We start from the raw sequence: 12,988 nt of genomic DNA on the forward strand, positions 1-12,988 counted from the left end.
ATCAGTGCCTAATTCGATCAGTGTCTCTGGCCTGTATGAGAACAGAGGCTTCTGGGCATTATCTATCATCTTCCCATACTGCTTTATGCCGAGCTCTGACTACATAACCAAGTTGAGTCTTTTTAACCATCGGAAGAGTGAAACAGGCATTTTTATTAAGTCCCCATACCACATTCTACGCACCACACTGGGAAACTTACTACAGCACTGTTTTAATTGTTATGAAAGCCCTTGAAAATAAGTATTGTTATTTTCCATTTTGAGTAATTGAGAAGCCAACTTACAAGGGCCAGATAGTAAACAAGGACACTGGCTAGTGAGTGGTCATGATTAGATTGGCATCTGCTAAACGTCAATGACCACCCACTCAAATAGACTAGGCATGAATTCCAAAGCCATGCTGAAATTAAGGACAACGGGTTTTTTGTTTTGTTTTGTTTTGTTTTTTATGTATTTTGTTTGCTTCTTTTGCCTCTGGAAATTGCATCAGTATAAAGATAATTGAAATGATTATCTTTATAATAAAAAAAAAAAGCAAAACGATTTTCCATATTCTTCAAAAAGGTCCTAAGGTCTTGTCTAGTGACTCTCAAAGGTGTTTTGTAACTTGCTGACTGAGACTCCAGGAAACCATATAGTGGTTATCTAAGCACCTAGGGCAAATGAAGACCCTGTTCCTGGAGCTCATGCCAGGTGTGTGCTCTTTCTCGCTGCCAATTGTTAAACAGAATTTTCTACACTTCAGGCAAAATTTGATCAAGTGTATGAAGGGTTTATTTAGGAGGATCCTGGAGACAAAAGGTCTCTGGGAAAAGAGGAAGAGGCCATGACTTCATCTCTGTTGCCGCTGGCCCCATGCTGTCTGCGCTACTGTGCATACAGCGTAGCCCTTTGGTACACAGAGATGTCCTACTTCGGTGTCTAAATAGCCAGTGAAGAGCAGAGGGCTGGAGAACTGCGGATCTGTTCCCCCAAGTATTTCCTGACATATTGAAGAGGCAGTGAGCAACAGTAGCCTGGAGAAAAAAAAATCATGACCCTGGCTCTGGGCTTTATTTTCCAGTTTAATTAAAATCTGTGTTTGTCCATTCTGTCCAGGGCCTGGTCCTGTGGTCCATGCTATTTTGCATGGCAAAAGAGATCAGTAAGAACCTATCATTTAGAACTTGGAGTGTCTAAGAGTTTTGGTCGTTATTCGCTAGGCAGAAGGCTAGTGTTTTCTTAGTGATATTTGGCATAGACTGCCAGGCTAAGGTCCATTTCATGTGTTGGAGAAACTCCTTCCCCTCCACTTCCCTATCACATGCACAGGTTTTCTGCATTTTTCCATTCTGCAGTGGGCATCTTGGCACTGGGAGGGTCAATGTAAAGTTAGGCTGATGAACAGGTGGGAATGTGGGATACATATCTCTCAGTAATTTCTCTTGATGATGGGTCCCTGGGAAGGAGTGGCTAGCTGTTTTCAGATTCAGATCTTCAAAGAGGAGAAGACTTATTGGAGATTACTAGAGATTCATTGAAGAAATCAGGTATAGACTGAGGAGTTGGCTCAGCAGGTAAAACTCCAGCATGGCAAACATGAGGACAAGTTTGGATCTTAAGAGGCTATATGAACCTGGCCACTGTAGCACTCAACCCTGGTCCCAGGATCCAGAGAAATAAGAGGGGGGGGGGGGCAAAAGAACACACAGATGCTCATGGGCCATATTGCCTTGGGGTACACAACCGAGAAAAACAACAGAGGGCCAATACCCAAGGCTGTCTTTGATCTCCAAAAGTGTAGGTGGCATGTGTGTAACTACACTCACACACACTAATGCACACACACAGACACACACACACAGAGAAGATAATTTGCATACCATCAACACCTTTTATTATTATTCTGCAGGCCCATTGCAGCAATTTACTGTTGGTTGAATAACCTGTGCTCACAGCGAATCATTAATATTTTTCAAACGTGCACCTATATCTCACTTTTTCTTTTGTTCCTTTCTTCTTCCCGCTATCTCCCTTTCTTCTTCCTACTTCTTTCCTTTCTTCCTGTTTCAATGTTTATTTTTCTCAGTAATCCTTCTAAACCAAAACAAACAAATGAACAAACAAGCAAAAATCTCGTAATGAAATACGGCAAAGTCAATCTGGTTTTGATCGACTTCATAACAACATCTCCTACCCCAGTGACAAGCTTATCATGTCCTGTGTGCACATCCAATCAGGAGATGAGGCTTTTTATGTCTTTCTCTCATTTCTATTAAGTTAGACTGTAAAAAAGCAAATTGATTGTCTAGAGTTCTATGTAGACTGATGGCTTAAGTATAAAGCTTTTCCCAAAGAAGTTGTGCACGGCTGGCAAGTTTCCTTACCATGAGTCATACCTGAAGACCTCACTGCTTGTAATCCAGGTCTGTTGTTTGTTTATTTATGTATTTTGTTACTTTTATGCTTCTAGGTGGGTAAAGTGACAGGTGCCAAGACTCACTTCTGCCCTTCCTGAAAGTCGTCGAGTTCTGCTTCACCTGGAATAATGGATGTAAAGGACCGACGACATCGCTCTTTAACCAGGGGACGGTGTGGCAAGGAGTGTCGCTACACCAGCTCCTCTCTGGACAGTGAGGACTGCCGTGTGCCTACACAGAAGTCCTACAGCTCCAGTGAGACCCTGAAGGCTTATGACCATGACAGCAGAATGCACTACGGAAACCGCGTGACAGACCTGGTGCACCGGGAATCCGATGAGTTCTCCAGACAAGGTAGGGAACTCTGCCCTACCCTTTAGACTCCTGCCCTGCTCTGTTAGCGGTGATGACTGAAGCTGATAAAAATGGACAGTAAGGCAAGTTAGCAAGCCACTACCCAACTAATGCTTAGTTGAAAACAAACGTTTGCCCTGTCTAATTCCTGTGGGTGCAAAGCTCCTTTCTATCATCATGGACACTGATTCCTCAACAATATGTTCATTGCTGTCAGAGAACTTCCACGCTAGGCCTCCTAAGATGTGACTTGGAGCATGTCCTTGGCTTCATAAAATGTATTCCCGAGACAATAGAAAATCTCTGACTGGTCAATCTGGTGATTTCACACTCTTCTTTGAAGCTTTCTCTCTAAAGCTCTAAGACCTCATTCTGATGGCTCCACATATTGGTATTGTCAGTCAAATCCACTCTGAATAAATGGTGTATACGTATTAAAAGACATTTCAGTGCTTCCTGGGTAAAATAATAGTAAATTATACACCCCTACACACACACACGCACACACACATGCACACACACACATGCACACATACATGCACACACATGCACACACACATGTACACACACATGCACACATACACACATGCACACACACACACACATGCACACACACATGTACACATACACACATGCACACACACATGCACACACACACACATGCACACACACATGCACACACACATGCACACACACATGCACACACACACATGCACACACACACACACACACACAGACACACACACACGATGAGATGCCATGTCTGAGTTCTATGTTTTTATTTTCATATTTCAAATTGTAAGCGGGGGCAGAAACATTTTAATCCAGTTCTACCAACTGTTGTTTTTCTCCCTAACGGAACCTCGCTGTTTTTTATTGTAATGCCTTGGTTTACTTCAGAAGACTTCTTTCTCTCAGACACAAGCAGTTGGCATCCCCTTCATGTCTGGCATCCAGGCAGAATTCCGCGGTCACTTGTCTAGGCATGTGTGTGGACCAAAGGCGAGCAGTGTGGAGGTCAGAGTGTAAGGCTCACTTGCCCTGCACCATGCTTTTCGAATCCCAGCCAAGCGTGCTCTGGTCACGTTAATGGCTCAGCCAAACTAAAAGTGAATGCACAGGCTGCAGAGGCTGCGCTAGATAGGGTCATACAGCTGGCACCCGGGGGCTTGGCCCTGTCCGACAGGGCTATTGCATCATTTGCTTTATAATACTGATTCGTATTTCCTTTTCTGTTTCCTCAGCAGCAAATAATGGGATGAATTTAACTCATAAAGAGATAACATGGGATCCATTTCCGGCTTCTTAGCTTCCTTACATTCTTATACTTTACTTTTTTTTGTTTTATGTACATATATGTAATTAAGTCATATAGTGCCCAAGATTGAAAAATGTACAGGCCAGATGTCCTAAGAATAAGTTCAGATACTCCCATTTTATCTTAGCTCCTGAGATATTTAACAAAATATTTTTGAGAAATCAATAAACAGGTAAAATTGCTTTTCTTGTCATCATAGACCTTTGTAGGAAAGAATTTTCATTTGATCTTCAGTTTTATTTTCTCTGCCTCATCTTCATGAGCATGACAAGTCCTGATCCTCCAGGAGAAAGCAGGGCTGTCTGAAGACTGCTCTGGATTAAATGCCTTTGATCTGTGAGCGGCTCCAGCATTTGGTGTCTTTTACTAAACTCGCAGCTGACCCTGCATAGCAGACAGGGGGAAGTGGAAGGCAAATAGGAAGGAGTCCTGGCTTAATTAATGGGCAGAGAGCTCGCATTACCAACATGGAGAAATTAGGACGCCTGTCACCATGTCCAAGGGCGTTGCTAACATGAAGTCAGATCTTTGAAAGTGCATCATACACACAGGCACGCAGTGTGGCTGAAAGCTTTGGTTTCCTGTTGTGGTTTTGGTGTCAATTTTGTGCCACTCACGGCAAAGAGTTTTACGGGCTCTGCTTCTAGGGGGAAATACGCGCTCTTGCTCCTTAGGCCCTTGGAAGACATGCTCCGGCTCCTGGATCATGCACTAAACAGAAGCTTCCAGATTATTGTTAAACTGAGGATTTCCTCGTCACCCTTTCCCTTATTAATATTTGCATCACACAAAACCAAGTGCTGCGATTTTATTTTCCAATGTACGTGTTCATTCTTCCTGCTTCATCACAGGCCCCCTCCGCCAAAGATAATAATGGAAGTAGCTTGGCCGTATCGGGCTCATGGCTTTGCAATTAACGAGTCACACATGCCGCGTGTTGTTATTGAGTCCATATTTGTTTGCGTAGTGTGTTTGCATGAATTAAAAACTGTGCAGTCCAAAAGTAGAAATGAAAAGGCATTGGGAAGTATTTGCATATGTAAGTGCAATTCCTTCTGAAGGCGTCTATGAATTTATGCATGAAAATGCAGTCAGAGGCTGAGTGGATCTACTTTGATGGGTTCTAAAATTGAACTCTGCAGGAAGTAAATAAGCACATATTTAAGGAGAGGAGTAAGTGGAGATACAATCTGGCTAGTGGCACGTGCTGCTTGAGACTGAACCGCTACAGAGGGGGTTAAAATAAATTTTAGACTCAGTAATAACAATAATTTTTTTAAATGTCATGCGTTTTTACAGTTTATTTTCGTATTCATGAAATCAAAGTGCAGGATCATCTCAGTACTTATTAGCCTAGAGGTACCTTAGCAAGGCTCAGAGTGGGATCAGCTCCTGCGGTCTCTTTAGTTAAAACCTAAGACACTGATCATAAAACAAACATGCTTCTCACATGCAAGCAAGTTTGGCAAACACACTGGGATGGCTCTCCAGATGCTCCCGCAGAAAAGAACTGCCATCCAATCAAAGTGTGGTAGGGTTCAGGGTCCTTCCTTATCCAGCTCAGCAAGCTGGCCCGCTGAAGGATCAAACAAGTCAACAGGCCATATCCCATCAGGAGAAATGGGTCAGGCATCCCCAGCAGAACTGTCAACTTGCTTGTATTTGGTTTCCTACAAAGATGCCTTCGCTGTCTTCTTCTAACGCTATCACTCCTCTACATTAGAGACATGTAAATTTCCCGTCTGCCTTCCACCACGGTGTATTCTCCTAACGCGAAGGGAGAAAATTGCTGACCTTAGGTCTTGTGGCCACTGGAGTAATTAGTAATTAATAAATGGCTAATCCTTCGCTAAATAGCATTCAAGTAGTTCTGGAGTCAATGCGCATCACAAAGTAAGCAGCAGCCTGACTCCAGGTTCCCCCAACCCCATTGCCTCTCAGGAAACAGGTTCTACTTTGAATAATGGAGGTCGGCCAAGTTCCCAGGCAGTTTGCACGAGCTTGTTCTTTTGGACTGTGAAGCTAGGATGCAGAGCAAGGCTGTATGCAGCTGTAGCTGTTCTGCATGGCTTAGGAGCCTAACCTCAGACCTGAATTCATTCTGCTCCTGCATATCTATGTGACTGCACCTCTTGTCTGTGTTCTGTGCGCCACAAGGCTGAGTATATTGTTTTAGCGAACATTCAACAGCAAGGAGAGGAAAAGAATTCTACCAGTCCTTGAATACATTGTAGCAAACGCCAATCCAAGCATTTGGATCAGAGCTCGCAACAATGTTGGAAGGTGGCTACTGTTGTTAGCCCCTACTCCCTTTTTTTATAGATTAGGAACGTGAGTCAAGGAAGGATTAATTGAATTATCCAAGGTCCAGTATATAAGAAACGGAGAGGGGTTTCACGCACAGTGAGTCACATTCAAGAACTATGAGTTAACAAACAAACAAAACCAAGTCATTGACCCTTTCAAGTCTGGTAGGAAGATGAACCTTCAATTTCCAAGCCTTTCTGGATGAGCCCTTTGAAACTTTTCTTAATCATAGAGGAAGTCATCACCGCCTCCAGCCCCAGTCGTCATGGTTTGTGGCCCTGTTGTGCAATTCTTTTCCCCAAGCACCACTCTTTTGGACTTCCTGGCATTAATCCCTCCTGCAACACCTGTACACTAAATGAACCCTAGGAAACTTTCTAGGAAGGAAGCAGCACTGAGCCTCCAGCAAAGGTTCCCTACCTTGTAGTCCTCACCTCTTTCCCACCTCTCAACCCAAAGTGATAACCAAGAACATTGTTGCTTTTGGATACAAACAGTATTGGTTACCTAAGCAGAAATGGCTGCTTCCTGTATCAAACTCTGCCCAGTAGACCACAAGGTTCAGCAGGGCTTCTATTCCACAAAAAAACCTACTCTCCTAGTTAGTAGTTCAAGCCTCTTAAGAGGGGGCCAAGATTGAGTTTTTCTACGTATCTCAAGCTCTTTGGGTCAAGGTTAAATAAGGAATTAGGGAAAATTGGATTCTTGAAAGCTTACTTTTATTAGCTCAGTCGGTTCTAAAAAAGGCAATATATGTCACTAACACTTTAATGTTCTTTACAAATGTGTAAACATACATGCACGTTTTCAGCTGAGTTTATTTGAGCATTTCATAAATGGTATTCTCACTTCTGATATCTTTAAAATAATTTGGGCAATAAATTTTGCTCTGCGCAATTTGGCATAACACAAATGAAGCCCATGTTAATGAACCAGAAAGTCACGATCCACTTGAAAGCTGGAGACCCTGATCTGTATTGATTCAGCTGACATTACATCGTACTTTGGAAACCTTGGTTATATGGAAAATGTCTACAGGTTTCTGTCCATAAATCTCTCCAAATATCTTTTGTGGCTATCCTAAAATAGTTGTGAAATGGAAAACCCCAGCACTTTAATTTAGCTATACAGAACACCTTTAGGTTTTAATGAGCTTGGAGAGTTTGGTTACTATTTGCAAGACTAAAATGTACCTTGAAACGATCGCTTTAAACATATTCTACCATCTCTAGGTAATACCTCTTTTTATAAGGCAGCAGAGAATGACGTAGCATTTCCGTTTCTTCTGTTGTCTTGCTGTTTTACAAGGTCTGAAGGACTCTATGAGGAAGCCTCTATGACCTTTCAATATTACACGATTTCCAGTATCCTGGTTGACTAACTCCAATTCTTATTCCTTCATGTAAGAGGCTTGTGGTAGAAGAATAAAGAATGCAGAACCTCTGCTTTATAGCTTAGGATAGCCCAATGCTATGTGGAGTCCCCACTGACCTCCATCAACCTGAAAAGAGGCTGTCACTCTCTTTCATTCTGGAAAGTTCCTACTAATTATTAATATTGGGATCACTTTCTTCAGGTGTGTGCTTGTCATGCTGTGGGTTGTCTTTCACTTAGTAAGTGATGGATAAATTCTACTGGAGACATTATAATGACTGTCATCTTAATCCTCCTGTTACTTGTATAAGCAGCAATCATCCATTCCGACATTCCTAATATTTTAGACAGCTGAAACCTTTCTGTTCCTTGCATCTGACCACCATGACGTCTTCAAGCCTAGAACTTCTCTTTCAACTTATTGACAGAGTGGATCTGACTCCCTCTGTACTGTGTGTAGCTTTTATTTCCAAAGATGAACATAACTCATACAATACATCCCAATTTTCATAAATGAATGGATGAAATCATCTAGCGACTCAATTGATTCTAATACACTGAAGGAAAGGTACTAGTCAAACAAGTTTACATATTACAGATAAAGGTTGGAAGAAATATTGTATGGGTATGTCCTCGGATACAGTTTTATAGAGGTGTGAGTTTTATGACATGTAAATAAATATGTATTTCAAGAATGGGTTTAATTAAGAAAAAACTTAATCTGTATAATTCAAGATAAAATTTAGCACAGTCTCACTACTTATAATTTGATCACCATGTCTCTTATTAGAGTCAAACCTTTCTGTATTTTCAGGATTAGTATTCAGTACTCTTCTAGGAATAGCTATCTATTTTCCAGGTATTTTAGTCTTTGAGGCATTGCTCCAGCAGTTAAACATCGCATAGTTGACTACTGACAATTTCACATTCAACTTTAGTCATTAATTTTTTTCACTCATTTTCCATTTCTCATTCATTGTAAGTGGGGCGCTCAGTGTTTGCATCTCAATGCTTTGGTCTCCCTTCATCCCAGGACTTTCCTTAAGACACTGTTACTGATAGCACCTCAATGGATGGTGTTTCTATTTTTCAAGATAGTTACAAATGACGCTGTCCCAACTCTCCTTAGCTTATTAGCTTATGAGGAAAGATAATGTCTTGGCTGACATCTCTCGAAGACCTGGCAATATCTCTCACACCGCACTTCCCTTCTCTTGTTTCTCATTCTCTTTGTTTAGCCTCTCTCCTCAGAGACGTCTTCTTGAAGATGTCTGTAGATGGCCACCCTGTCAAAGTCCTCTTGCTTGGAAACACTATGGAAAAGTGGGCCTTTCCTCTTTAAAATATTGTTTTCCAACCTTCAGCAGAACATTGCCAAGAAGCCTTAAGCTAGACAGGGCATTGGACACGTTCTGATGAATTTTCTGTTTTTCTGTGATGTTGGTGGGCGGTTTCTGAAACTCAGTTCTTCTCTGTGCTTTTAGATACAGAGAATAGTTTCTACTAAACCTGATAGAAAGGGTTTGCTTATAGAAAAGACAGGTTCTGTTATCCGAAGTTAGAAAGAACAACTTACTGACCTGATAACAGGTATCCCGATGCAATCAATGCTCAGCAATGACATTTATCTTCCTGTGGTATCTGTCCAAATACTACTTGCACTTTGCAAATGTCCCTGTGACTATTTCTTTATTTCTATTTAATTCACAAACTTATTTGTTTTCTCACACAATCTACTTGCATTGCTTTATTTGCCCAGCCTTTTGGAATGGTATCACAACCCTTTTACTGTAGGTAGCCTTCCAAGATATTTTTCTTCTTGACTTTTAAATATTGCTGTTCAACAAATCATGGCCATTAATTTTTCTTTATTCACCTTAAAGTTTTGTCTTCCAATGTGAACCTACCAGTGTTTCAACAACATAATTTAAATGTTCCTTTTCCTAAGTCCTTCCCCTGATATGTTTTGTACACAATGCATTGCTGAAGGCGATAAATGCTACCTTTTGCGTTACTTCTTCAAATTAGCCAAGATAATAGTTATAATGATGATGATGATGATGATGATGATACTAAAACTGTAATTTGTGAAAAACAATAAATAATGGGTAAAATACCATCTGACAAAGGTTAGCAGTTTTGAAGAGGCACAATATAATAAATATATAGTTAGATACAGTATAATATACCCTATGCAAAGGAAAAGTTTGGATAGTTGATGAGACACCATCCTGAAACACATGGCCTCCCCTAAACTGTGATATCCTTGCCTATACTTGAGCATCAAAGAAGAAATGGGTCATCTTGGATGCAAGAGAATAATTAGTAAAACGAGCAAACAAACAACAAAAGCACATGCAGAGACTGCAAGTAACAAAGTTCGGTTGTCCTAAGGATTTATAGAAATCTGTGTTAGCTGAACGTGTGGGAGTGGACGAGCTGGGGTGGTAGAGGGAAATAGACTTTAGAGGCATTTTAGGACGTTTGCGTTGGCTTCTGTTTGTAGAGAGTGTCACAGGGAGATGGGACTGCCAGTGGGTGCGTGTGTTGGGAGATACTGTGTTTAGTGTCCCGAACTGGGATCTCAGGAATGGCTTGGCTCGTTTGTGGTGATGGATCTGTTGTCCTGGGACTCAGTACAGCAATGGCTGTGCTCTCCTCCTGTCAGGACAGTACTGCATTTGTGCCGCTGTTTCCTTAAGGGCCTGGAAAGGTCAACGCTTGTAAAGAACCCCAGAAGCAGAAGTGCATGGGTTTCTCGTGCAAATTTTTCTGGAATGGCAGACACGTACCTTAAAAGAATGCTTTAAGTGTTTAGAATACGTTCCTGAAGCATGTTAGCTGCCTGCCTCTGTCAAGAGAAAGAGGATAGACAATAGATCAGGTGGGTCTATGGCAAGGAAATCCGTGAGAAAGAGGGTAATATGTGTATTCCATTGTATAAAGCACACTGATGTGTATTCTCTACCATCTGCTAAATAAGCCCAAACTGCGCTCTCTCTCTCTCTCTCTCTCTCTCTCTCTCTCTCTCTCTCTCTCTCTCTCTCTCTCTCTCTCTCTGTGTGTGTGTGTGTGTGTGTGTGTGTGTGTGTACATGTGTGTGTGAAGCACGATTAATAAAAACTCAGGGAGAGAAATTGAGGTTCAACCTGAAGAGCCAAAAAGCAAAGCCGTCAGCCACTGGCTCTTATCCCAACCTCAGTCTGGAATGGAGATCCTGTCTCCAGGAATCTCAGGATGAGACTGTGTCTGAGAGCTTTCTCCTCCCACCCTATAATCCACTCTAGGGCTGGGATTAAAGGTGTGCGCCACAGGGATTAAAGGCATGTACCACTCAGTTTCTATGGCAACTAATGAGGCCACTGGGTAAAGGTATGTGTAACTACTACCTGGTCAATAAGGCTGACCAGTGGGGCTGTTTTACTCTCTTATCTTCAGGCGAGCTTTATTTACTAAAATACAAATGAAATGCCACTACGTGAGTGTGTGTGTGTGTGTGTGTGTGTGTGTGTGTGTGTGTGTAAATGTGAGCACAAGTGAATATATATTTTGTCTCTGCCTGCTGGTAACTTTAATGGGAAAGCTAAAGGTGCTTAGAAGATTACAGAAGACTTTCTGGGGTAAAAGGAAGGCTGTGGATGTTGCGGCAGCTCCCAACTCTTCCAATTCTCTCCGTGCCCGTGCTAATCCCCAGGGCTTAAAACAGACGATGAACTTGCTTGTGGGTTAAGATGGTTTGTGAGACAGTGACCCCTTGAACTCGAGGTGTTCTTACACCACGCAAGTGATGATGTCTAACGGGCACTTATCTGGACCACTTTTTGATGTCCTGGAGAGAAGCCTGAGCCATATACAGAGCATAGCGATGTAGGAGTTGATAGCTAATAATCTCCTGAGACTTGGTGTGATCATCCTGGCAAAATGTGCCAAAAAATAAGGAGATCCCAGGAGGACTCAGGCAGTCAAAGGACAGGAGAAGAAAGGTACCTTGACGGCGCACTGAAATAGCCTCCCCACTCTCTCCACACTGTGCCTGACTGTGCTTGATCTCTCATCCCAAATGTGAGCTTTCTTTCCTATCTCAATAATTAGAGTCAGCCTGATTTCTTTCTCCTGAGCCAGAGGTCATAAGTATTATAGACACAGGTCGTGTTCATCTTCAAAGCATGTTTTATTTAGCCCGCAGATTAAGGTAGAACGATGAAAGACTGAAAGACTGAAGACACAGCTCCCAAATATGGCACAGGCCTCAACGGTCAAAAGCCTCTAGTTCAGCATCTACTCTTCAGTGCCTCATAGATATAGTGGTAGAATCAGGGGGGGAGAGACAGAGGAGAGAGAGAGACAGAGAGAGACAGACAGGCACACAGAGAGAAAGAGGGAGAGAGAGAGAGAGAGAGAGAGAGAGAGAGAGAGAGAGAGAGAGACTAGAATACTAGAATAGACAAGGAGAGAGAAGAGACAGAGGGAAAGGGTTCGAGTCAAATGTTCCTTTCATAGTCTCCTCTATTCTCTTCCTACTAGAATAGCAGACTCTCTGTCTATTCCAAACCTATTCACACCAAGAAGCTTCAACTGTGGGCTATCTCTTTGATGATACTTTGTGCCTTCCACAGTTTCGGGCTGCCTTTGTGTTATCTCAGAGAAGCTTAACTGATGTAGATTGTTTACTGAGACTCTTCATGAATAGGAGCTAAGTAGAGTACCCTGCACTGTCCTGCTTTTACGTACAGATATAACTGCATTAAAAGTTGCTTTTTTAATGCCTTGTCTCCCCCTCAAATGAGAATTATTTCAAGCACAGAAAAGAATACCATTGTCTGCTTGTCTGTCCAGATGTCTGTTGAGCTTGGCAGGACCATAGCCTACAGGATGAGAGGCCAGCATGAATGTTTCCTACTGCAGGAGATGATGCTTACATATTGAACTATAGTCTCAGGTCCTTGTATCTGTGTACTGGTGACAGAAAAATACTATCGTTCTACTGGCTGGTGTCACCTCTTGTGAGCACCTTTGGGGAATCTCAGAGTATATATGCTCTGCCATGGGGCACCTTTCTCACTGGAAACTTGAGGAAAATGTGTACAGTGATTAGTAGCATAGTGGTCAGGGTCTGCCTCATTACACTCTGCAGCCTGGGTCCACGGCTAATGCTGCCCCAACAACGGATGACTCACAACACTGATAGCATTAGAGGAAACATTACATTTTCAGTGTCATGTTTGAGGCTTATAAT

The 12,988-nt window shown here is 42.2% G+C and overlaps 1 protein-coding gene across 6 annotated transcripts in view; it reads left to right on the forward strand.

Moving 5' to 3' along the window:
- Positions 1-2,527: 2,527 nt before the first annotated feature.
- The window catches only part of Tenm2 (teneurin transmembrane protein 2), a 961,804-nt gene continuing 951,343 nt past the window's right edge, over positions 2,528-12,988 (forward strand). For all 6 annotated transcript variants that reach the window (XM_038326028.1, XM_038326022.1, XM_038326023.1 and 3 more), the window contains exon 1: positions 2,528-2,753. In XM_038326028.1, coding sequence (XP_038181956.1) covers positions 2,528-2,753 — 226 coding nt within the window. The remainder of the gene's footprint in view (positions 2,754-12,988) is intronic.

This window comes from Arvicola amphibius, chromosome 4, assembly GCF_903992535.2.
Source record: "Arvicola amphibius chromosome 4, mArvAmp1.2, whole genome shotgun sequence".
NCBI lineage: Eukaryota > Metazoa > Chordata > Mammalia > Rodentia > Cricetidae > Arvicola > Arvicola amphibius.